The sequence below is a fragment of the Bombina bombina genome, chromosome 10 (genome assembly GCF_027579735.1).
Source record: "Bombina bombina isolate aBomBom1 chromosome 10, aBomBom1.pri, whole genome shotgun sequence".
Lineage (NCBI taxonomy): Eukaryota > Metazoa > Chordata > Amphibia > Anura > Bombinatoridae > Bombina > Bombina bombina.
The window spans coordinates 114997765-115024942 of record NC_069508.1 but is presented as its reverse complement, the minus strand read 5'-3'; the positions used below and the strand labels follow the sequence as shown (position 1 = coordinate 115024942).

The 27178-nt window shown below is 38.8% G+C and overlaps 1 protein-coding gene across 1 annotated transcript in view; it reads left to right on the top strand.

Moving 5' to 3' along the window:
- The window catches only part of RPF1 (ribosome production factor 1 homolog), a 51015-nt gene that overhangs the window by 5402 nt on the left and 18435 nt on the right, over nucleotides 1-27178 (top strand). Inside the window, exons 2-6 of the mRNA XM_053693309.1 lie at nucleotides 3124-3180; nucleotides 4908-4988; nucleotides 10746-10841; nucleotides 11092-11245; nucleotides 12903-12985. Coding sequence (XP_053549284.1) covers nucleotides 3124-3180; nucleotides 4908-4988; nucleotides 10746-10841; nucleotides 11092-11245; nucleotides 12903-12985 — 471 coding nt within the window. The remainder of the gene's footprint in view (nucleotides 1-3123; nucleotides 3181-4907; nucleotides 4989-10745; nucleotides 10842-11091; nucleotides 11246-12902; nucleotides 12986-27178) is intronic.

The window sequence follows — 27178 nt, the reverse complement described above, 5'->3', positions numbered from 1 at the left end:
TAAAAAAATTTTTTAAAGTAAATTATAAGACATGATGAAAATAATGGTATCTTTAGAAAGTCCATTTAATGGCGAGAAAAACGGTATATAATATGTGTGTGTACAGTAAATGAGTAAGAGGAAAATTACAGCTAAACACAAACACCGCAGAAATGTAAAAATAGCCTTGGTCCCAAATGGACAGAAAATGGAAAAGTGCTGTGGTCCTTAAGGGGTTAATATAACAGTGTTGATCATGTAAAACTGGGGAATGGGTAATAATGGGATTATCTATCTTTTTAAACAATAACAATTCTGGAGTAGACTGTTCCTTTAATCTGTATCATTGTCACTACCATCCAATATCTCTGGTCTCAGGCAGGTTACAGTAAAGTGATTCCAACAACCAACATAGTGTAGACCCTAGTTTCTCAGACCTGTGGTACGTGTACCCCTGGGGATACTTGGGGCATTGGCAAGGGATACTCCAGGGATTGGCCTGCCTTAATTTTTTTTTTTTTCCCCTGATGTAGTTATTGTAAACTTGACATACAGTATCAAAGAAAGCTATGTTTCTCATTTCTACTCCTGAGTACTCCCAACAGGAAAGAGTGTATTTCCCTGCCTAGGTTGGACCACTGCTCAATCACTGATTCACCTAAAGTTGTTAAAACTTTAGATCCTGGGTTGTTAGTGAAATATAAACAGGAAACAGTGTATTACTGTGACCAAGTGTCCCAAACACAAGTGTCGGATAAATGTGCCACTATGAAATAGGTAAAGAGCATTACACTGAAGTGGGCTACAGAAAAACAAGACAAGCTGTGTATGAAATGTTTATTAAAAATAGAAAGATGCTACCATAAATATTACTTTTCTCATTGTGTGCAAGAGTTTATTTTCGTCATTTTTTAATGTAAGAAGCGCATTAATTGGATATAATTAATATCAATGGACTATATATCTGTGTTTATTATTTTCTGCTGTAATATTGCCAAATGTTAAATTTCGTAAAAAAAATCAAACGGATATCAGATTCCTATATATTTACTTAATTAACATATCTGATATAACCTTTTAAAATCAAATGACACACATGATTTCCATTTTTGCTCATGTAAAAGATCAATAATATCTGTGCTACATTTGGGGTACATATAAATCAAATGTATGCCTATAGGGGTAGTTGCTACAAAAAGGTTAAGAAAAACTGGTGTAGACCATATAACCTGAAATGAAAACACCTGAAAATACAGTGTTGAAATGTCATGAAAAGTTTATTGCAAATAAAACTGCTCAACAGTAATTTTGCATTTGCTCCAACGGTTACAGAAATCTTTATTAAAAGGACAGTATGTACCAATTTTCATATAACTGTATGTAATAGATTCTACTATAAAGAAGAAAATTCACAGATACTGATCTAAAAATCTAGTATAAAACCTTTTAAAAACTTACTTAGAAGAACCCAGTTTAGCACTGTTGATGATGTTAGGCTGGGACACCCACTAAAAGGGGCTGGGAAAGCAGAAAGAGCAGACACCCAGTCCCCTGCATCTGATAAGACACATTACACAAACAATAGCAGCAATACCTGGATCTACAAATTATACTTTGGACTTGGTTATTAGGAGTCTGGAAATCAGCACAATGTTAATAAAAAAAATAAGAAATACTATACATTGTTAAAAAAAAAATACTCCCAGATGTGCTATGTAAAAGGATTATCTACAAAACATTTATGCAAAGAAAAATGTCCCTTTAAGAGCAGTAACTTTTTGGGAAGCCTGAAGTTTACTGTGATAAAAATACTAATTTAGTTTCTAATTTCCTCCGTCCCTCATATTTCTAAAAGGCATTTCTACCTAGTCCAGTGGTTCGCAACAATATACTCGTCAGTATTGAATATGGCTCTACCACAATTGTGATTGCTTAGTAAGAATGCAATTCTGGTTTTGCTAAGCCATTCTCTCTTGGGTGTCCTTTTGTATTTTGTGGATATTGCAGAAACAACAAATCTAAGAGTTCCTATATATATTTATGTATAAACCAATACTAGTTGTGCCACAATTGTCTCTTGCACAAAAGCTTTAAAGGGATATGAAAATTTTTATATTTCTTTTTTGATTCAGACAAAACATATAATTTTAAACCACTTTCCAATTTACTTTAATTATCAGATTTGTTTTGTTCGTGATTATTCCTTGTTGAAGACCATACCTAGGTAGGCTTTAGGTGCAGCAGTGCACTACTGGTAGATAGCAGCTGTGACTGGTGGCTGCACATATATGGCTCTTGTCATTGGCTCACCTGATGTGCTCAGCTAGCGCCCAGTCCATTGCTGCAACTTCAACAAAGGATACAAAAAGAATGAAGCAAATTTGAAAATAGATTTAAAGGGCAATGGTACCCAAATGTTGAAACACTTGAAAGGGATGCAGCATAGCTGTAAAAAGCTGACTAGAAAAAATTACCTGAACATCTCTTTGTAGAAAAGAAAGATATTTTACCTCAAAAGTTCTTCAGTAGCTACATCCCATTGTAAAGGACTTCTAAGCAGCAAATCAGTATGTCTGTCCCTGGACAGCTTAGGGACTGAGCTTCATGAACACTCATGTTCATTCCCTATTCAGTTTAAGGAAGTTTACTATGAAATCTCATAAAAGTTAAGTGAAATCTCATGAGATCACAGTAAAAGAGTTCATGAACTCAGCACTGTTGATGCTGATTGGCTGCTGTTCATTTTTTTTTTTTTTTTTTTTTTTTTTTTTTACCTGCAGCTGGGCAGCAGCTGAATTATATTTTTTTAAACAGAACTTACTCTGCTGATCTGAGGAAGCTGTGATGTAAAATATCTTCCTTTTTTACATAAAGATGTTCTGGTGATATTTTCCTGTCAGCTTTTTACAGTTATACTGCATCAGTTTCAAGTAAATTAGCATACAAGTATTATGTCCCTTTAAATTGGAAAGTTGTTTAAGTTCTAAGCTGTATCTGAATCACGAAAGAAACATTTTGGCTTCATGTCCTTATTAATCCTTTACAGATTTATTTTACTTTTAAAATTATGGTATTTCACAATACTGTTTTCATAATGTGGACTTTGCTTTTAAATTTCTCTTAATTTTACTTTCAATTTTTCAGGAAAAGATTGCTCTTAAGAAAAAACGCAAGAAGGAGAGGGAGGCACTTGGAGACAAGGTATGCTGGCTGCATTTATGGAATTGTTGCATATTTCTGCACAAAAAGAAATATTTATTTGTATATAAATATGATCCAACTAATTATTAGTATGATTAGTTTTCAATTTATTTTTGACTAAGTGGACTTCACTGGGCATTATTTAGGAACATATATGATGTAAGAGAATTTGTAGTTAAAGGGACAGTATACAACAATTTTTATTTAACTGCATGTGATAGACACTACTATAAAGAAGAATATGCACAGATACAGATGTAAAAAGCCAGTATAAAACTTACTTAGAAGCTCTCAATTTAGCACTGTTTGAGGTTAGAGGGGACACCCACTGAAAGGAGCTGAGAGCAGACCTTCCGCCCCCCCTTCCCTGCATATGAAAATACCCATTATACAAACAGAAGCAGTCTGTATACATCAGTATACATCTAACATTTGGAGGCTTGGTTTGGAGCCTGAAAATCAGCACAATGTTATTTAAAAAATAAGCAAAACTATACATTTTTTACAAAAACACTCCCAGATTGGCTATTTAAATGGATCATCTACAAAATATTTATGCAAAGAAAAATCTTGTGTACAATGTCCCTTTTAACTCTATTAACATTGAGGGATAGGAGTCGGAGAAAGAGAACTGCATGGGAGACGAGGGTTACAGAGCTGCATAAAATGTTTTTTTGTTTTTCCTGTCTTTGAAAGAGAGATTTTGAGCACTAGATAATAGCAGGGGTTTTAGAGTGTATACAATTGTTAAAGGGACAGTAAAACACACAAAATTTAAATGATGCCATTTTAAACAACTTTCCAATTTTCTTCTAATCTAAATCAATGTTCACTTGGTATCCTTTGTTGGAAAACATGCCTAGGTAGGTTCAGGAGCTGCAAGGCTCTACTGGAAGCTAACTGTGGACTGGCGTCTACACATATATTCCTCATTTTTGGTTCACCCAATATGTTCATCTAGCTCCCATTAGTGCATTGCTTCTTCTTCAGCAAAGGCTACAAAGAGAATGAAGCAAACTTAAAAGTTGTTTAAAATCGTATGCTCTGTCTCAATCATGAAAGAAAATTTTTGGGTTTCATGTCCCTTTTTAGGAGAGGCAGTTATGCAAATTTCACTATAAATTTCCTTATCTGTTAACCAAAGGGTATAAGACGTATATTTCAAATGAAAAAAAAAAAAAAATTATATATATATATATATATATATATATATATATATATATATATATATATATATATATATATATATATATATATATATATATATATATATATATATATATATATAAAAATTATTTTATTTTTTTTTCCTCTGTGTATCTGCACTCACAATTCAAAAGTGTCTTCCACCAGGGTGCAAAGTCAAATTATTGTAGAAGATCCAGATCCAAACAGGGACTGCACTCACTGGATTTAGAAAATAAATTAATATTTATTAAATGGTGACGTTTCGGGGTTCACAGACCCCTTCCTCAGACCAGAGGAATAAATAATAACAAAAATAAGGCACATTTTTAGAAAGGCAGGGAAGATAGTCATGTCCTGTTACTTGCTTGGCATGAAGACATCCAAATGCATTTTATAAATAAGAATTTCATTGCAAGCTGAAAACATACATAAGAGTTGGTGAACGTACAACTTCAAATAAAACACTATTTCACTTTTCATGAGCTGTGGGATTTATGCTTTGTTACAAAAACTAATATATAGTTTTATTTCTGTTCAAGGCTCCTCCAAAACAAGTTCCAAAAACAATTGAAAACCAGCGTGTATATGATGAAACAACTGTGGACCCCGCAGATGAAGAGGTAATGTCAATCAATACATTACTGCAATCACCATACTACAGGCTTGCTCTGCATTTGTATTGATAGGAAGCAAAATTAGCTACTAAAGTTTTTACTCTAACTTGATTTTAGAATAAGTTTTCTTTGAGTTCTTGTAAAAGGGAACTTTATAAACAAGATTATATGTCAGTTATTTGTTTTCTTTGTGGATGCATTTGGTAATGTGACTTTTATTGTTTTATGCAAAGCCATAATAAATTGCAAACAATGTTCCTCTACATTGCATCAGTAGGGGAGCACACCCATATCGGACGTTAATTTGCTGTGTACAAGAACACTTGCATGGTTATAACTCGCCATACTATTGCATGTCCTCTTGTAGCTGCTGCTCTCTTTAAAGCCGTTCTTTTATTTTAACTCATTAAAAAATTCTGCTGCTAAAGCTCTGCATTTTATACTGGGCGCCGCCATCTTGTTGCATCATGTCACAGAAGCAGTGCACTTTCTTAGATCTGGCTTTTTGACAGCTGTACCTTTTCACTTCAGTTTAGCTCACAAAATAAAGAGCATAAGTGTTAGATTTTTTTTAAAAGTTACATAACAAATATAAGTTCCAAGATGGCGGCGCCCAGTGTGAAGATGCAGTGCTTCACAAACTGATTTTTATAATGATTTTAAATAAGAGAACAACTTTGAAGACAGCAGCCGGCACGAAAGGAAAACAGTATCATGGTGAGTATTAACCCTCCTATTGTAGTTGTATATCCCTTTAAGTGGCTATTCAGACATAGTTTGTTGCAAGCTGCCTTAACCGGCCATGTGATTTACTTTTTGGCCTTCTACAGAGAGTGGAACAAGCGCAAATTATACACAAAAGCTAGTGGTTCCTAATGTCCTTTAAACATAACTACCGTTTTAAAAGAATATAGTACTGTATTTTTTCTCTCAGTGCCCAGCTATCAAAAATTTGCCAACATGGAAAGAAATCGCAAAAACTTTTTTTTGTTCTGATTTTTGGAGACCTTGCAACACTGACAAGACTTTCTAGATAATCTCGCCAAACAAGTTAGTTTTAGTGTTTCAGCCCATTAATGTGTTAACAATGACTTACTCTCCGGCTGCATAGTATTGAATGTATTGGGGGGGGGAAGCAGATGCAATGTGTAGTGTAAGGAAGAGGCACCCAAATGTTTTGTATGTAGAACTGGTCATATTACATTATACTCGGTCTTATGCTAAAGATAATGCCTCAAAATAAAATTAGATTGTAATCACATTTTTAGTTAAATTGAGTAACTATTAACCCCTCAACGACAGACTACCCTGTATATTGCATGGTCGCTAAGGGGTTTCTTAGCACAGTTTTGCTGAAAGTGTCAAGACTTTGCTAGTACTGCATGCCTCACATCCGGAGGCAGGCCGATATAGGGCAGTCTTGCCGGCATCGGCAAGACCTGAGCTATAAACAAGCCTGATAAGAGATATTGTTTAACAACCACCAATGTACAGGGTACATTGGTAATCACTCAAACAAAAGTTTCCTATATCAGCGCTCCAACAATGCTTGTTGTTATTAAACAAACAGAAGATCTGCTAAGGGGGTATAGGAACACTGAGTGCTATTTTTTATCACTATGTGTGGCAATAAAAGTTGTTATAATTCTTAACCTGTGGCCCGACTCGCCTTTTTCTACAGACCGCTGCTGTCCTAGCTCTTTTTGTTTTTAACGCTGAGTGCTATTTTTTATCACTATATGTGTGGCAATAAAAGTTGTTATAATTCTTAACCTGTGGCCCCGACTCGCCTTTTTCTATTTTTGTGGCTCTGTGTACATTGGTAATCGTTAAGGTGTTAATGACTAGTGTGTATATACTACACAGGTGGACAAATACATATGCTAAATTAACTTATGCTAAAGGTGGAACTTTTTTTTCTATAAACTGCCAATGTCTGTTTTCCGCTTAGAGGGCGAGATAAGACTCGAGGACTAACTTTTTGTAGTGTAAATTTCAAACATTACTTGAGTATTGACATATAAAACGTCCTGGGTCTGTGTGTACAGGTACGATAAATACAGTTGAAGAAAACTTCTTTAACCCCTTTCTGCTGGTACTTATTTGTTACATCGGAACAAAGTTCCAATGTAAATAAATAACTAGAAAATTGAAATCATGTGACCATACACGCAATTGCGAGATTTCAATGATGGTATCGGGTCTGGGAAGTGTGCCTATGACACTAGGCACGCCCTCCAGTCCGCGATCCCAGTTAGGAGGCAGTAGCTGCTTCAGTAAAGCAGAACGGCTAGGGGGTTCCATGCCGTCCTAACAGCTATAAAGCCCAGCACGGTTAGGACGGCATGGGACGTCCTAATGGGGTTAAGGAGTTCAAAGAACATTAGTCATATTAATATATACAGTTGTGCTCATAAGTTTTATATACCCTGGCAGAATTTATGATTTCTTGGCCATTTTTCAGAGAATATGAATGATAACACAAAAACTTTTCTTTCACTCATGGTTAGTGTTTGGTTGAATCCATTTATTATCAATCAACTGTGTTTACCCTTTTTAAATCATAATGACAACAGAAACTACCCAAATGACTCTGATCAAAAGTTTACATACCCTGGTGATTTTGACCTGATAACATGCACACAAGTTGACACAAAGGGGTTTGAATGGATATTAAAGGTAACCATCCTCACCTGTGATCTGTTTGCTTGTTTTAAGTGTGTGTGTATAAAAGGTGAATGAGTTTCTGGACTCCTGACAGACCCTTGTATCTTTCATCCAGTGCTGCACTGACATTTCTGGATTCTGAGTCATGGGGAAAGCCAAAGAATTGTCAAAGGATCTGCAGGAAAAGGTAGTTGAACTGTATAAAACAGGAAAGGGATATAAAAAGATATCCAAGGAATTGAGAATGCAAATCAGTGTTCAAACTCTAATCAAGAAGTGGAAAATGAGGGGTTCTGTTTGATAACATACTGCATTCATCTTGCCATCAATTCTGACCAAGCTCACACATCCCCCAAAACATCAGCGATCCACCTCCGTGTTTCACAGTAGGAATGGTGTACCTTTCATCGTAGGCCTTGTTGACTCCTCTCCAAATGTAGCGTTTATGGTTGTGATCAAAAAGCTAAATTTTGTTCTCATCGCTCCAAATGACTTTGTGCCAGAAGGTTTGAGGCTTGTCTCTGTGCTGCTTGGCGTATTGTAAGTGGGATACTTTGTGGCATTTGCGTAGTAATGGCTTTCTTCTGGCGACTCGACCATGCAGCCCATCTTTCTTCAAGTTCAGAGAGTCCTTTATTTCACCTAAAGTTATTTGTGGGTTTGTCTTTGCATCCCGAACAATTTTCAAGGCAGTTGTGGCTGAAATTTTAGTTGTTCTACCTGACCGTGGTTTGGTTTCAACAGAACCCCTCATTTTCCAATCAGAGTTTGAACACTGCTGATTTGCATTCTCAATTCCTTGGATATCTTTATATATCCCTTTCCTGTTTTATACAGTTCAACTACCTTTTCCCGCAGATCCTTTGAAAATTCTTTGCTTTCCCCATGACTCATAATCCAGAAACGTCAGTGCAGCACTGGATGAAAGATGCAAGGGTCTGTCAGGAGTCCAGAAACTCATTGACCTTTTATACACACATACTAATTACAAGCAAACAGATCACAGGTGAGGATGGTTACCTTTTAATAGCCATTCAAACCCCTTTGTGTCAACTTGTGTGCATGTTATCAGGCCAAAATCACCAGGGTATGTAAACTTTTGATCAGGGTCATTTGGGTAGTTTCTGTTGTCATTATGATTTAAAAAGAGTAAACACAGTTGATTGATTATAAATGGCTTCAGCCAAACACTAACCATGAGTGAAAGAAAATATTTTGTGTTATCTTTCATATTCTTTGAAAAATGGCCAAGAAATCATAAATTCTGCCAGGGTATTTAACCTTTTTAGCACAACTGTACATAGCATATCAGAAGTATATATATATATATATATATATATATATATATATATATATATATATATATATATATATATATATATATATATATATATATATATATATATATATATATATATATATATATATATATATATATATATAATGTTATATATATATATATATATATATATATATATATAATGTTATATATATATATATATATATATATATATATATAATGTTATATATATATATATATATATATATATAATGTTATATAATATATATATATATATATATATTGTTATATAATATATATATATATATATATATATATATATAATGTTATATAATATATATATATATATATATATATATATATATATAATGTTATATAATATATATATATATATATATATATATATATATATATAATGTTATATAATATATATATATATATATATATATATAATGTTATATAATATATATATATATATATATATATATAATGTTATATAATATATATATATATATATATATAAGTATTTTAAATTGTTATTGTTAGCAAATTATGTAGGGTTTTGCCAGTTCACAGCACTCCAGAAAGTCACTTTGGAGGATTGTGAGAGCAAAAGCCTTTTATCTCGAGTGGAACTTCTTCATGACATCTCCTGCATTATGTTTTGTCTTTTCTAGTTTCATAATTCACTCAGTATTTTAGTAGAAAAAAATATTATTGAACAATGGTGCAAAGATTTTGATTGGACCAAACTGACTTGTGCAATATACTGTATTCATAGTGTGTTTGTGTCACTGGGATAGAATTGTAGAAAGTCACTTTCTCAAAAATAAATACATTTATTTATTTTAATTATAGATAAACTAGTCCTAAAGCCTGTTCACACGGGCCATTTTTTGCAGTACAGCGGTCCCACCCCTTGCTCCTCCCCCTCCCGCCTCCTCCTCCTTCCGTCTCTCTTGCCTCAAACCCTCTCGTCTCTCTTGCGCCTCAAACCCTCTCGTCTCTCTTGCGCCTCAAACCCTCTCGTCTCTCTTGCGCCTCAAACCCTCTCGTCTCTCTTGCGCCTCAAACCCTCTCGTCTCTCTTGCGCCTCTCACCCTCTCGTCTCTCTTGCGCCTCTCACCCTCTCGTCTCTCTTGCGCCTCTCACCCTCTCGTCTCTCTTGCGCCTCTCACCCTCTCGTCTCTCTTGCGCCTCTCGTCTCTCTTGCGCCTCTCACCCTCTCGTCTCTCTTGCGCCTCTCACCCTCTCGTCTCTCTTGCGCCTCTCACCCTCTCGTCTCTCTTGCGCCTCTCACCCTCTCGTCTCTCTTGCGCCTCTCACCCTCTCGTCTCTCTTGCGCCTCTCACCCTCTCGTCTCTCTTGCGCCTCTCACCCTCCCCCTTTTGCCACAAACAGTATGGATTGTTGGGTAAGGCCAGAAGTGTTTGTCCTCGTGCTGTCTCTACTTTGCATGACAGCTTTGGACAATCACACTTTTATATAATAGGATATGCAGTACATGTTAGTATCATGTTGTATGTTTAACAGTTACTGAATAGTAAAGAGAGTGCGTTGTCTTGAGTGTCCTATTGATTAAAAAAAAAACATTTCTGTTATAAAAATTGTAAAGGTTTTGTTTTATTATATTTTTTCCCATGTTAAATACTAAAAATCTAGAATAAGCACAAGCGCTTGTCTATGAAGGGGAATCGGTACAAGCGCTTGTCTATGAAGGGACATTGTACAACATGGAATGGCCGCTGTAGTGGTAAAGTTTCTTAGTTTTTGTTAATCTATTTTTGCACCTTCAGGTAGCATATGATGAGGCTACAGATGAATTTGCACCTTACTTCAACAGACAGACCACTCCCAAGATCCTTATTACAACATCTGACCGCCCCCGCGGGGTAAATATTTTTACATATTTAATTTCCCTTAATCTGTATATATATTTTTTTTCTTTATTTTTTTTCTTCAAATTCACATATAACATTAATGATTACAAAGTAGTTTGTATGGTTTTTTTTTTGTTTAAATATTTTAGAAATGTGAAACAGTAGTTACATGTTTTCCAATACATACTATGCAGTTATCTGACACCAAATATTGTTTATTATATTATTTATTCAGTGTTCATAAAAACTTTGTATTTTACAGAGAACCGTGAGGTTTACAGAACAACTAGCTACTGTTATTCCTAATTCACATGTATACTACAGAAGGGGTCTTGCTTTAAAGAAAATTATCCCACAATGTATGGCTCGAGATTTTACAGACCTTATTGTTATCAATGAAGATCGCAAAGTGCCAAGTATCCTTTAATTATTTTATTTATGTGTTTTGTGTCGGGCTTGACCAGTTTGTTTTCTGCTGAGCAAATAAGGACGCAAAGACCTGAAGGTAAAATAAATACACTACGTTTGAAAATTTTAATTTTTTTGCTTGGCTACCAGTAGTTGGACACAGGCATTAGTAGGAACACATTAATCCCATTGTCAATACTGCCAATGTTATGTCTTCTATTGTACCACATAGCCATGCAACGAGCATTGTTTTTGTGTCTGCAGTGCCTAAACCAAGAGTGAAACTCTGATGCAGATTGTACGTGCATACTGCTGATTTAGTTCTGTTTTGTAGCAGCAGAAAGTGCTGTTTGCTAGCCCTTTCGCTCTGTTGCGGAATGACTGTGCGCCCTGTCTGCCGATGCATGATATTGTTTACCCTAGTACAGAGATTAGGTCTCATGCATTAACATAAGTGTTTGGATCAGACAAATGAATCTGTAAATCAAGAGTCCAAAATTATTACTTACATAATTTAAAAAATATGGAAAAAAATCTAAACCTGGAAGCTGAAATGCTCTATGCACAGTAACGGCTACATGATATTAATCACTCATGGAAACCATACTCTTATATTTTTTTAAATGGACATAAAGTGCTTTTTGTTACCCTTTTTTTTTTTTTATCATTAATCTGCATTGTGTGCATTAGGGCTGCACGATTAATCGCATATGCGATTTAAAACCGCAAGAGAGTGCTATTTTTAGCCCCGCCCCTTTGACGTCACCTATGATGTACAGGAGGGCTGGTGTTGTGTCGAATTGTCAAACTCTTCGGAATTTGAAACCCTGTCACTTCCGGTGACATTGCTCCGCATGCGCAAGAGGCCCAACCTCCTAAAATCAGCTGTTCCAAGTTGCTCCATCGCGCCCCACCAACTTGGTGTGCCCGCATTGCAACATTGAGCCAACTTACCGGAGAGCGCTGATGCTGGTTACAGGGAGGGGGTTGCGCTGGGACTTATGTGGGTTGGGGGCTGATGGTGGTTACAGGCGCTGCTTATGATGTTAAAGGGGGGGGTTACAGTGGGAGCTGATGGGGCTTATGTAGGTTACAGAGGGGGGTTACAGGGGGTGCTGACGTGCACTGACTTTAGTAATCCAGCCTTAGCGCCTCTGCAGTACAGTAATCGCTCAGTGAAGGAGCCAGCCACCGTGAGCGACATTTAACTGCTGTGCAGTTGTTGTTTTTTTAATTCCCCTCCCGGGTTGCAAACATTCTAGTGGAGATATATATATATTCTGTAGTGTTAAATACATTTTTTAATGAAAAATGAGGGTGTTATAGTTTTTGTAATCAAATCGCGATTAAATCGAAAAATTAACCCCCCCTATATCGCCCAGCCCTAGTGTGCATGAACATGGGCACTAATTGGTAGGATTGCTCTGTGCAGTTTTTTTGTTTTTTTTGTGATGTACTTAGTTCAAGTTTCTTACATTTCTTTTGAAATCGCTCATAAATAAGCAGAAGTTTATAAACTGTTGGAATAAAATGTTTCATATTTGTGCGTGCTGGTTTCTCTGTATTTACATCTGTGATGTGACAGCCATTTGGCAGCAAATATAGTTGTCTTGTGGAGTTGTTTGTTGCCTTCATCATTGCGTATCCTTAACCCACTTACACCAGATGGACTTATTCTTAGTCATCTACCTGACGGGCCAACAGCTCACTACAAAGTGAGCAATGTGCGCTTACGCAAGGAAATAAAAGTAAGTTTATTAGAAGACCGCTGATGCCATCTTTCTATCTCATGTAGTATTTTTTTCTTTGCAATAACCATTCCCTTTGTTTAAAAGGCGCAATTAGTATTTTTATTTTCTTCTATCAAAGGAGGTAGCGTGCACGTGCCTCGATCACTGCAAGGCAGCTAACACTGCTTCCATCTAGTGCTCTTGCAAATGTATAACATTATTAAAATTATTCTTGCTCCAGACACATGCACATTTCAGAGCCGTCTTACACGCTTTTCAACAAAACAGAACAAAATTAGATTATTTTTTTTTTAAAGTAATGTGGAAACTTTTTAAATTGTATGCTGTATATAAATCACAAAAGAAACATTTTGAGTTTAATGTCCCTTTAAATAAACTAGATTTTTAACTATTAATGAGACCTTCTTGGTCTGTTACCTATGACGTTGAAAAACGGGAAAATAATACACTGCTCGCCTAAACTGCAGCCCCCCCCCCCCCCTGCTCTCGATACTCAGATGCCTGTGTGATGTCACCCGTATACCTATGTTTTTACTGGAAAAAAATAAAAGTTACGTTTTACAAGCCAACCCATCTTTGACTCTTTCCTGGAATTTACTAAACATCTATAATTTCATACTTGACGTGGATTTGGACAAACAAAAGCACATTATTTCCATATTTGTTGCATTTTTAAAAAAAAAAAACAAGATAAACAAATGGGCCTTTATCACAAAATGAATGATGAAAATCATGCAACAAAAAGAGCACTGCTATATTCTACACAGCCTTCATTTGCACCGTTTATTTGACATTTATTGTCCTGAGAAGATATTGGATAAAGTGCTGCCATGTTGAAACCTAGGTTTCCAATTACTTTTATAGAAACTTAGGTAAATTGTAAAACCCACATTTTATTAGTTATGCTACAAGAAAGGGGAAAAAATAAAAGCTTAGTAATAGGCTTTCCTAACTTTTTATATAATCTTACATTTTATATTACAATTAAAACCCTTTAAAATACAATATGCAATGTTCTTTGTTCTGTATTACCCACTCTTTATTAACCCCTTTGCTGCTGACTACAGGTAGTCATCATCCACACATTGCTTTTACTGCAAGTGTTGCCTGTGCTGCTTAGCACCATTTAAAAATAAAACATATGTTTAAAAAAAGACAGCGCCCCCATGAACCCTTGTTATAAAGCCCATAAGCCCCTATATTAATTTTAGTTGTCAGGTAATCACTGTGATAATTGATGTGCACATATGGGCTCCCGTAAACCTGGTGATCAATAAGATACATAAATATCCCGAGAGGCTCTGATGTATGGGATAAACCCTTCTTGTTTTGACTATAGCGTTTAGAAAAAAAAAAAATTTCAACCTTGTTTGTTAAACTTTAAAGGGACAGTCAACACCAAAAATTGTTATTGTTTAAAAAAAAATAATACCTTTACTACCCATTCCCCAGCTTTTCACAACCAACATAGTTGGTTATATTAATAAACTTTATAACATTTAAACCTCTAAATTTCTACCTGTTTCTAAGCCACTAAAGACAGTCTCTTCTCACATGGTTTATTTGCTTTTCACAATAGGAGACTGCTTGTAAATGTTCACGCCCGAAAAGTGGTGGCTGACATTGCACTAATTGGCTAAAATTAAAGTCAATAGATAATAAATAAAAAAGTCATGTGATGATCAGGTGCTGTCAGAAGAGGCTTAGATACAAGGTAATCACAAATGTAAAAAGTGTATTAAAGGGACATTAAACACTAAATACATGCTAGATAGAATGATGCATTCAAAGAAAAGATTAGTCCATGACTAACATGTAGATGTATTTTTTTTAAAGTTTCATTAGTTGTTTAAAAAATGACAAAATAAGTGTAACGTTTTAGTGTCTATAAAACACTGGGAGCTGCCATGTTGTAACTTGTGTTACCTTCTCTGCTGTGGCCAATTAGGGGCAGTTATACATAGGTCATTAGAGTGTGCAGCCAATGGTTGTGCTGGATTTAACGGTGTTCTGCACTTCCATTTCTAACAGGAACTGAAAAGCTCACAATTTCAGAATGGAATTACAGGCAAAGAGGACAAAATAAATAATGAAAGTATATTGCAGAGTTGTTTTATTATATACAATTTATCATTTTATATTACCATCTCAAAGTGTTTAATGTCCCTTTAACATAGCAGTGTTGGTTTTGCTTAACTGGGGAATGGGCAATAAAGGGATTAACTATCTTTTTAAACAATAAAAGTTTTGGAGTTGACTGTCCCTTTAATGTATTTCTTTAATAAGTCTCTAGGCACTTATAGCAGGCCATCAAAAAGCCACAGAGAACTCCAAGATAACTTGTTTTAAAGCCTAGATGCCACTATTTAAAACAAAGTGTCTATATAGATTTTAATAGCCCAGGCGATCATTGTGGTAATAGTGATCACCGGGTGTGAATAAATGTGCGTGTGTTTGAGCAGAGGCTTATGGGATCCTTTATGTGCACATCAAAGTTATATAACTACACCCAAAGGCCCTTAATTATGAGGATTACCCCAAACAATTGTAATATAAATGTTTGTGGAAAATAAAACAACTTTGCAATTATATTTTATTCCCCCCCCCTGTAATTTAAGACAGAACTGATTAACATGGCAGGGTTTACAACCCTATCCCTGCTACATATCCGTCCATAACTGGCTTCAGTAGAGATGATTAGATAAGAACTGCAAAACAATACAGAGTTTGATAACATAATGACAATGGCTAACCTTGTCTAATCCAATAACAAGTCTGTATTGGCTCCTCTAGCAAAGGTAAAGGATGGGTGGAGTTTGGCTTTTGAAAAACAATTGTAGCAAATAAGGTGATAATGCATGCAAAGCATTGTCAGATTTACCTAGTATGTTAGTTTATTGAAAGACAGCTTGGTTAAAAGAAAAGAAAAAACTTTTGATGTAAGACAAAAAGTAAATTTATGCTTACCTGATAAATTAATTTCTTCTATGGTACGACGAGTACACGGATTCATCCTTTACTTGTGGTATATTATCCTACTGCTAACAGGAAGTGGCAAAGAGCACCACAGCATAGCTGTCTATATAGCTCCTCCCTTAGCTCCACCCCCCAGTCATTCGACCGAAGGTAAAGGAAGAAAAAGGAGAAACTACAAGGTGCAGAGGTGACTGAAGTTTAAAATAAAAAAATATAATCTGTCTTAAAATGACAGGGCGGGCCGTGGACTCGTCGTACCATAGAAGAAATTAATTTATCAGGTAAGCATAAATTTACTTCTATAAGGTACGACAAGTCCACGGATTCATCCTTTACTTGTGGGATACAATACCAAAGCTACAGGACACGGATGAACGGGAGGGACAAGACAGATGGTTAAACAGAAGGCACCACTGCTTAAAGAACTTTACTCTCAAAAAAAGCCTCAGAAGAAGCAAAAGTATCAAATTTGTAAAATTTGGAAAAGGTATGAAGCGAAGACCAAGTCGCAGCCTTACAAATCTGTTCAACAGAAGCATCATTTTTAAAAGCCCATGTGGAAGCCACCGCTCTAGTAGAGTGAGCTGTAATCCTTTCAGGAGATTGCTGTCCAGCAGTCTCGTATGCCAAATGGATGATACTTTTCAGCCAAAAAGAAAGAGAGGTAGCCGTAGCTTTTTGATCTCTACGTTTTCCAGAATAGACAACAAACAAAGAAGATGTTTGACGGAAATCTTTGGTTGCTTGCAAGTAAAACTTCAAAGCACGAACCACGTCCAAGTTGTGCAACAGACGCTCCTTCTTAGAGGAAGGATTAGGACACAGAGAAGGAACAACAATTTCCTGATTGATATTCCTATTAGTAACAACCTTAGGAAGGAATCCAGGTTTGGTACACAAAACCACCTTATCAGCATGGAAAACAAGATGAGGCGAGTCGCATTGCAATGCAGATAATTCAGAAACTCTTCGAGCCGAAGAGATAGCAACTAAAAACAGAACTTTCCAAGATAGAAGCTTAATATCTATGGAATGCAAAGGTTCAAACGGAACCCCTTGAAGAATTTTAAGAACTTAATTCAAACTCCATGGCGGAGCAACAGGTTTAAACACAAGCTTGATTCTAACTAAAGCCTGACTGAACGTCTGGAACATCTGCCAGACGCTTGTGCAGTAGAATTGATAAGGCAGATATCTGTCCCTTTAAGGAACTAGCTGATAGCCCCTTCTCCAATCCTTCTTGGAGAAAGGACAAAATCCTAGGAATCCTGATCTTACTCCATGAGTAGCCTTTGGATTCGCACCAGTAAAGATATTTACGCCATATCTTATGATAAATTTTCCTAGTGACAGGCTTTCGAGCCTGAATCAAGGTATCTATGACCGACTCTGAGAAACCCCGCTTGGATAAAATCAAGCGTTCAATCTCCAAGCAGTCAGCCGCAGAGAAACTAGATTTGGATGCTGGAACGGACCTTGAATCAGAAGGTCCTGTCTCAGTGGCAGAGTCCATGGTGGAAGAGATGACATGTCCACCAGGTCTGCATACCAAGTCCTGCGTGGCCACGCAGGTGCTATCAAAATCACTGAAGCTCTCTCCTGTTTGATTCTGGCAATCAAACGAGGAAGGAGAGGAAATGGTGGAAACACATAAGCCAGGTTGAACGACCAGGGTACTGCTAGAGCATCTATCAGTACTGCCTGAGGATCCCTTGACCTGGACCCGTAACAAGGAAGTTTGGCGTTCTGACCAGACGCCATCAGATCCAATTCTGGTGTGCCCCATTGCTGAATCAATTGTGCAAACACCTCCGGATGGAGCTCCCACTCCCCCGGATGAAAAGTCTGACGACTTAGAAAATCCGCTTTCCAGTTCTCCACTCCTGGGATATAGATTGCTGATAGATGGCAAGAGTGAGTCTCTGCCCATCTAATTATTTTGGTAACCTCTATCATCGCTAGAGAACTCTTTGTTCCCCCCTGATGATTGATATATGCTACAGTCGTGATATTGTCCGACTGGAATCTTATGAATCTGGCCGAAGCCAGCTGAGGCCATGCCAGAAGCGCGTTGCATATCACTCTCAGTTCTAGAATAGTTATCGGGAGGAGAGCCGCCTCCTGAGTCCACAAACCCTGTGCTTTCAGGGAATTCCAGACTGCACCCCAGCCCAATAGGCTGCCGTCCGTCGTCACTATGACCCATGCTGGCCTGCGGAAACACATTTCCTGGGACAGATGATCCTGTGACAACCACCAAAGAAGAGAGTCTCTGGTCTCTTGATCCAGATTTATCTGAGTAGATAAATCTGCATAATCCCCATTCCACTGTTAGAGCATGCATAGTTGCAGTGGTCTGAGATGCAAGCGAGCAAACTGAACTATGTCCATTGCCGCTACCATTAGTCCGATTACCTCCATACACTGAGCCACTGACGGCCGAAGAATGGAATAAAGAGCTCGGCAGATGGTTAAAATCTTTGATTTCCTAACCTCCGTCAGAAAATTTTTCATGTCCACCGAATCAGAGTTCCCAGGAATGGAACTCTTGTGAAAATTCTGGGAGCTGTGGCCAACCCAAAGGGAAGAGCCAAAAACTGGTAATGCTTGTCCAGAAAGGCGAACCTGAGGAACTGGTGATGATCTTTGTGGATAGGGATGTGTATATACGTATCCTTTAAGTCCACGGTGGATATATTGACCCTCCTGGATCATTGGTAAAATAGTCCAAATGGTCTCCATCTTGAAGGATGGGACTCTGAGGAATTTGTTTAGGATCTTGAGATCTAAAATTGGTCTGAAGGTTCCCTCTTTTTTGGGAACCACAAACAGATTGGAGTAGAACCCCTGCTCCTGTTCTGTTTTCGGAACTGGGCAGATCACTCCCATGGTATATAGGTCTTCTACACAGCGTAAGAACGCCTCTCTTTTTGTCTGGTTTACAGACAATTGAGAAAGATGGAATCTCCCCCTTGGATGAGAATCTTTGAAATCTAGACGATACCCCTTGGTTACGATTTCTAAAGCCCAGGAGTCCTGAACGTCTCTTGCCCAAGCCTGAGCAAAGAGAGAAAGTCTGCTCCCTACTAGATCCGGTCCCGGATCGGGGGCTACCCCTTCATGCTGTCTTGGTGGTAGCAGCGGGCTTCTTGGCCTGTTTACCCTTGTTCCAAGTCTGGTTAGGTCTCCAGACTGACTTGGATTGAGCAAAATTCCCCTCTTGCTTTGCAGCAGGGGAAGAGGTAGAGGGACCACCTTTGAAGTTTCGAAAGGAACAAAAATCATTTTGTTTGGTCGTCCTCTTATTTGTCTTATCCTGAGGAAGGGCATGGCCTTTCCCTCCAATGATGTCTGAAATGATCTCTTTCAGTTCAGGCCCGAATAGGGTCTTACCCTTGAAAGGGATGGCTAAAAGCTTAGATTTTGATGACACATCAGCTGACCAGGACTTAAAGGGACAGTCAAGTCCAAAAAAAACTTTTATTTTTCAAATAGGGCATGTAATTTTAAACAACTTTCCAATTTACTTTTATCAACAATTTTGCTTTGTTCTCTTGGTATTCTAGTTGAGAGCAAACCTAGGAAGGCTCATATAATTTCTAAGCCCTTGAAGGCCGCCTCTAATCACAGGCTTTTGTATTTGCTTTTCACAACAGGGGAGAGTAGTTAAGGTAAACCATAAAGATAACATTGTGATCATGCCCATGGCTAGTGGCAGACACTGCACTAATTGGCTAAAATGCAAGTCAATAGATAATAACTAAAAGTCATGTGATTAGGGGCGGTCAGAAGATGCTTAGATACAAGAGAGTCACTAAAAAGATAGCAGTAAAAAGTATATTAATATAACAGTGTTGGTTATGCAAAACTGGGGAATGGGTAATAAAGGGATTATCTATATTTTTAAACAACAAAAATTCTGGTGTTGACTGTCCCTTTGAGCCATAACGCTCTACACGCTAAAATGGCAAAACCTGAATTCTTTGCCGCTAATTTAGCCAGTTGAAAAGCGGCATCTGTAATGAAAGAATTAGCTAGCTTGAGAGCCCTAATTATATCCAGAATATCATCTAATGGGGTCTCAACCTGAAGAGCCTTCTCCAGAGCCTCGAACCAAAAAGCAGCTGCAGTAGTTACAGGAACAATGCACGCTATAGGTTGGAAAAGAAAACCCTGATGAACAAATATTTTCTTTAGGAGACCCTCTAATTTTTTATCCTTAGGATCTTTGAAAGCACAACTGTCCTCAATAGGTATAGTTGTACGCTTAGCCAGGGAAGAAATAGCTCCCTCCACCTTTGGGACCGTCTGCCACGAGTCCCGCATGGTGTCTGATATGGGAAACATTTTCTTAAAAGTAGGAGGGGGAGCGAACGGAATACCTGGTCTATCCCACTCCTTAGTAACAATGTCCGAAATCCTCTTGGGGACCAGAAAAACATCAGTGTAGGCAGGAACCTCTAGAAATCTGTCCATTTTACACAATTTCTCTGGAACTACAATAGGGTCACAATCATCCAGAGTCGCTAAAACCTCCCTGAGCAATAAGCGGAGGTGTTCTAGTTTAAATTTATTAGCTGTCACATCTGAGTCTGTCTGAGGGAACATCTTTCCTGAATCAGAAATCTCTCCCTCAGACAGCAAATCCCTCACCCCCAACTCAGAACATTGTGAGGGTACATCGGATATGGCTAATAAAGCGTTGGAGGGCTCAGCAGTTGTTCTCATACCAGACGTACTGCGCTTCCCCTGCAGCCCAGGCAGCTTAGATAAAACCTCTGTGAGGGTAGTATTCATAACTGCGGCCATATCTTGCAAGGTGAAAGAATTAGACGCACTAGAAGTACTTGGCGTCGCTTGTGCGGGCGTTAATGGTTGTGACACTTGGGGAGAATTAGATGGCATAACCTGATTCCCTTCTGACTGAGAATCATCCTGCGACATACTTTTAGTAGCTAAAATATGTTCTTTGCAATTTATTGACCTTTCAGTGCATGAGGGACACATTTTAAGTGGGGGTTCCACAATGGCTTTTAAAGATATTGAACAATGACTTTCTTCAATGTCAGACATGTTGAACAGGCTGGTAATGACTACAAACAAGCATGAAAACACTTTATTTAGTGAAAAAAATAACAATCTTAAAAAAACGGTACTGCGCCTTTAAGAGAAAAAAAGCATACACGTTCTGCAAAACTGCTTTAAAATGCACCAAATTTTTCAAATTTTTGAAAACAGACTCAATATGTGTAGTTAAGTTTGCCCCACAAGGAAATTTAACATTTAACCCCTTAATGTGCAAACCGGATTGAAATTAGGCCTAAATCCGGAAAGAACACCCCCAGCACCTTGCCACAGCCCTGCTGTGGCTCCTACCTGCCCTCAGGGATAGTAAATATGGGTTTAAAGCTTCAATTTGGCCCAAAACATCCACAAGGGCCCTCAGGAGTTGGAGCTTGCTGAGTGAAAACAACTGCGCATCTGAGGCGCGAAAATAGGCCCCGCCCATCTCACTCGATGTCTTTACAGCCTCAAAGAACCGCACCAGAGCGATTTTAAACTAGCCATGTGGGTTCTGAGACCCAAAAAATAAGCCAAGTGTACCCTCAATAAAGTTGCCCAAAAAACGTTATTGCCCACAAAACGTTAACAGCGCTCCCATTTCATAGAACGTTTGCCCACAAACATTCAAAACTCAGTGTCAGCCATTTTTGTAATTAGCTCCTTATGCAAGCTTAGTAATGCCTTTCTATAGCTCTTAGGATTACTGCTTACCCCTACCCTCATGGGGAAACTGTCAGCCTTTCTGAAATACAGTCTCTCCAGAAAAAATGACTGAACATACCTCGCTGCTATATAGCATGAAAACGTTTCTCACACTGAAGTTTCTTGTACCCCTCAGCCTCTGTGGGAACAGCACTGTATCTTAGTTACAAATGCTAAGATCTTCATTCATCTGCTGCCTGAGAGTAAATAGTACACACCGGTACCATTTAAAACAAAAAACTCTTGCTTGAAGAAATTAAAAACTAATATTTCTCTTGTAAGGTGTATCCAGTCCACGGATTCATCCATTACTTGTGGGATATTCTCCTTCCCAACAGGAAGCTGCAAGAGGATCACCCACAGCAGAGCTGTCTATATAGCTCCTCCCCTAACTGTCACCTCCCAGTCATTCTCTTGCAGCTCTCGACAAGGGAAGTAGCTAGAGAGATGTGGTGCATTAATGTAGTTTATCTTCAATCAAAAGTTTATTATTTTCAAATGGTACCGGAGTTGTACTATTTTAGCCTCAGGCAGAAAGTTGAAGAAGAGTCTGCCTGTGGTTTTTTGATGATCTTAGCAGCTTGTAACTAAGATCCACTGCTGTTCTCACACATAACTGAAGAGATGGGTAACTTCAGCTGGGGAAATAGCGTGCAGGGTCTCCTGCTCTGAGGTATGTGCAGTTTTAAATTTTTCTAGAGAGATGATAAGCTAGAAAATGCTGACAATACCAGATTTATTTAAGGTAAGCCTGATTACAGTGATTTAATAACGATTGGTATCATGCTTGCTGTAAATGGTAATATTTTTGTTATTTACTCCCATTACTGAATAGATATAACGTTTGCTTGAGGTATTTAAACGTTTATTACATATTGGTGATAAAACTTTATTCTGGGGCCCAGTTTTTCCACATGGCTGACTAAATTTTGCCTAGGGATAGTTTTTTTAAGGCCCTCTCACTGTGAGTACAGGTTGGGAGGGGCCTATTTTCTCGCCTAAATTGCGCAGTAGTTTTTGCAGCTTGAGACATCCAGCTTCCCCGAAGGAGTCCCCTGAACATATAGGACCTCTCTAAAGGGTTTTTGTGCCTTCCAAAGTCGTTGTATGGGCAGGTAGGGCCACAGCAGAGCTGTGGCAGTTGGTTGTGACTGTTTAAAAATGTTTATCGTTTTTTTGATCCGGTTTTGAAACTAAGGGGTTAATCATCCATTTGCAAGTGGGTGCAATGCTATTTCAGTCTATTATACACACTGTAAAAATTTCGTAAAATTTACTGCTTTTTTCACTGTTTTGCAGTTTCTGTGATTGTTTTTTTTTCTCTTAAAGGCACAGTACCATTTTTATTTTTTGCTTGTTCAGTTATTAGTGTTTTCCAAACTTGCTGGTCTCATTACTAGTCTGTTTAAACATGTCTGACATAGAGGAAACTCATTGTTCATTATGTTTAGAAGCCATTGTGGAACCCCCTCTTAGAATGTGTACCAAATGCACTGATTTTACTATAGATTACAAAGACCATATTCTGGCTTTAAAAAATGTATCACCAGAAGAAATTGACAAGGAGGAAGTTATGCCGTCTAACTCTCCCCACGTGTCAGAACCTATAACTCCCGCTCAGGGGACGCCAAGTACATCTACCGCGCCCATTGCGTATACCTTGCAAGACATGGCGGCAGTTATGAATCATACCCTTACAGAGGTATTATCTAAACTGCCAGGATTGCAAGGAAAGCGAGACAGCTCTGGAACTAAAATAAATACAGAGCTCTCTGACGCTTTAGTGGCTATGTCTGATACACCCTCACAATGTGCTGAAGCAGGGGAGCTTCAATCTGTGGGTAATTTTTCTGATTCAGGGAAGATACTTCAACCTGATTCTGATATGTCTACATTTAAATTTAAGCTTGAGCGCCTCCGCGTATTGCTCAGGGAGGTCTTAGCAACTCTGGATAACTGTGACACTATTGTAGTCCCAGAGAAATTATGTAGATTGGATAAATACTATGCAGTACCTACTTACACTGATGTTTTTCCAATCCCTAAAAGGTTTTCTGAAATTATTACTAAGGAATGGGATAGACCAGGTGTACCGTTCTCTCCCCCTCCTGTTTTTAAAAAGATGTTTCCCATAGACGCCGCTACACGGGACTTATGGCAGACGGTCCCTAAGGTGGAGGGAGCAGTTTCTACTCTAGCTAAGCGTACCACTATCCCTGTCGAGGACAGTTGTGCTTTTCTAGATCCAATGGATAAAACATTAGAGGGTTACCTTAAGAAAATTTTTATTCAACAAGGTTTTATTCTCCAGCCTCTTGCATGCATTGCCCCAGTCACTGCAGCTGCGGCTTTCTGGTTTGAGTCTCTAGAGGAGGCTCTACAGGTTGAAACCCCGTTGGAAGATATTATTGACAAGCTTAAGGCTCTTAAGCTAGCCAATTCATTTGTTTCTGACGCCGTTGTTCATTTAACCAAACTAACGGCTAAAAATTCAGGCGCGTAGGGCGCTATGGCTTAAATCCTGGTCAGCTGACGTGACTTCAAAGTCTAAACTTCTCAACATTCCCTTCAAAGGAAGACCCTATTCGGGCCTGGACTGAAGGAGATCATTTCTGACATCACTGGAGGAAAGGTCACGCCCTTCCTCAAGATAGGTCCAACAAATTAAGGACCAAACAGTCTAGTTTTCGGCACTTTCGAAACTTCAAGAGTGGCGCAGCTTCAACTTCCTCTAACACAAAACAAGAGGGAACTTTTGCCCAGTCTAAGCCGGTCTTGAGACCTAACCAGGCTTGGAACAAGGGGAAACAGGCCAAAAAGCCTGCTGCTGCCTCTAAGACAGCATGAAGGAGCAGCCCCCAATCCGGAAACGGATCTAGTAGGGGGCAGACTCTCTCTCTCTTCGCCCAGGCTTGGGCAAGAGATGTCCAGGATCCCTGGGCATTGGAAATTGTGTCCAAGGGTTATCTTCTGGAATTCAAAACCTCTCCCCCAAGAGGGAGATTTCATCTCTAACTTTTATCTGCAAACCAGATAAAGAGAGAGGCATTCTTACATTGTGTTCAAGACCTCCTAGTTATGGGAGTGATCCACCCAGTTCCGCAGGAGGAACAGGGACAGGGCTTCTATTCAAATCTGTTTGTAGTTCCCAAAAAAGAGGGAACATTCAGACCAATCTTAGATCTCAAGATCTTAAACAAATTTCTCAGTCCCATCCTTCAAGATGGAGACTATTCGAACCATCCTTCCTATGATCCAGGAGGGTCAATATATGACTACTGTAGACTTAAAGGATGCTTATCTTCACATCCCGATACACAAAGATCATCATCGTTTTCTCAGGTTTGCCTTTCTAGACAGGCACTACCAGTTTGTGGCTCTTCCCTTCGAGTTGGCCACGGCACCAAGAATCTTTACAAAGGTTCTAGGGTCCCTTCTAGCGGTCCTAAGGCCGCGGGGTATAGCAGTAGCCCCTTACTTAGACGACATTCTGATACAGGCGTCGACTTTTCAAATTACCAGGTCCCACATGGACATTGTTCTGGCATTTCTGAGGTCCCATGGGTGGAAGGTGAACGAAGAAAAGAGTTCTCTATCACCTCTAACAAGAGTTTCATTCCTAGGGACTCTGATAGATTCGGTAGAAATGAAGATTTACCTAACGAAGGCCAGATTGTCAAAACTTCTAGACTCTTGCCTTGTTCTTTATTCCACTTCTCGTCCTTCAGTGGCTCAGTGTATGGAAGTAATTGGTTTAATGGTAGCGGCAATGGACATAGTACCGTTTGCCCGCCTACATCTCAGACCGCTGCAACTTTGCATGCTCAGTCAGTGGAATGGGGATTACACACATTTGTCCCCTCTTCTAAATCTGGATCAAGAAACCAGGGATTCTCTTCTCTGGTGGCTATCTCGGGTCCATCTGTCCAAGGGGATGAGCTTCCGCAGGCCAGATTGGACTATAGTAACGACAGATGCCAGCCTTCTGGGCTGGGGTGCAGTCTGGAACTCCCTGAAGGCTCAGGGCTTGTGGACTCAGGAGGAGGCACTCCTCCCGATAAACATTCTGGAACTAAGAGCGATATTCAATGCTCTTCAGGCTTGGCCTCAGCTACCTGTGGTCAGGTTAATCAGATTTCAGTCGGACAACATCACGACTGTAGCCTATATCAACCATCAGGGGGGAACAAGGAGCCCCCTGGCAATGTTGGAGGTTTCAAAGATAATTCTATGGGCAGAGGTTCACTCTTGCCATCTCTCAGCTATCCATATCCCAGGAGTAGAGAACTGGGAGGCGGATTTTCTAAGTCGGCAGACTTTTCATCCGGGGGAGTGGGAGCTCCATCCGGAGGTATTTGCCCAGCTGATTCAACTATGGGGCAAACCAGAACTGGATCTCATGGCGTCTCGTCAGAACGCCAAACTTCCTTGTTACGGGTCCAGGTCAAGGGATCTCCAGGCAGCGCTGATAGATGCTCTAGCAGCGCCCTGGTCCTTCAGCCTGGCTTATGTGTTTCCACCGTTTCCTCTGCTCCCTCGGCTGATTGCCAAGATCAAGCAGGAGAGAGCTTCGGTGATTTTGATAGCTCCTGCGTGGCCACGCAGGATTTGGTATGCAGATCTGGTGGACATGTCATCCTTTCCACCATGGACTCTGCCGCTGAGGCAGGACCTTCTACTTCAAGTCCCTTCAAGCATCCAAATCTAATTTCTCTGCGTCTGACTGCTTGGAGATTGAACGCTTGATTTTATCAAAGCGTGGTTTTTCCGAGTGGGTCATTGATACCTTAATTCAGGCTCGAAAGCCTGTCACCAGGAAAATCTATCATAAGATATGGTGTAAATATCTTCATTGGTGTGAATCCAAGGGTTACTCATGGAGTAAAGTCAGGATTCCCAGGATATTGTCTTTTCTCCAAGTAGGATTGGAGAAGGGATTGTCAGCTAGTTCCTTAAAGGGACAGATTTCTGCTCTGTCTATTCTTTTGCACAAGCGTCTGGCGGATGTTCAGGCGTTTTGTCAGGCTTTAGTTAGAATCAAGCCTGTGTTTAAACCTGTTGCTCCGCCATGGAGTTTGAATTTAGTTCTTAAAGTTCTTCAAGGGGTTCCGTTTGAACCTCTGCATTCCATAGATATCAAGCTTTTATCTTGGAAAGTTTTGTTTTTGGTAGCTATCTCTTCGGCTCGAAGAGTTTCAGAGTTATCTGCCTTGCAGTGTGATTCCCCTTATCTGATCTTCCATGCAGATAAGGTAGTTTTGCGTACCAAACCTGGGTTTCTTCCTAAGGTGGTATCTAATAAGAATATCAATCAGGAGATTGTTGTTCCGTCAATGTGTCCTAATCCTTCTTCAAAGAAGGAACGTCTGTTACACAATCTTGACGTGGTTCGTGCTTTAAAGTTTTATTTACAAGCTACTAAAGATTTTCGTCAAACATCTGCATTGT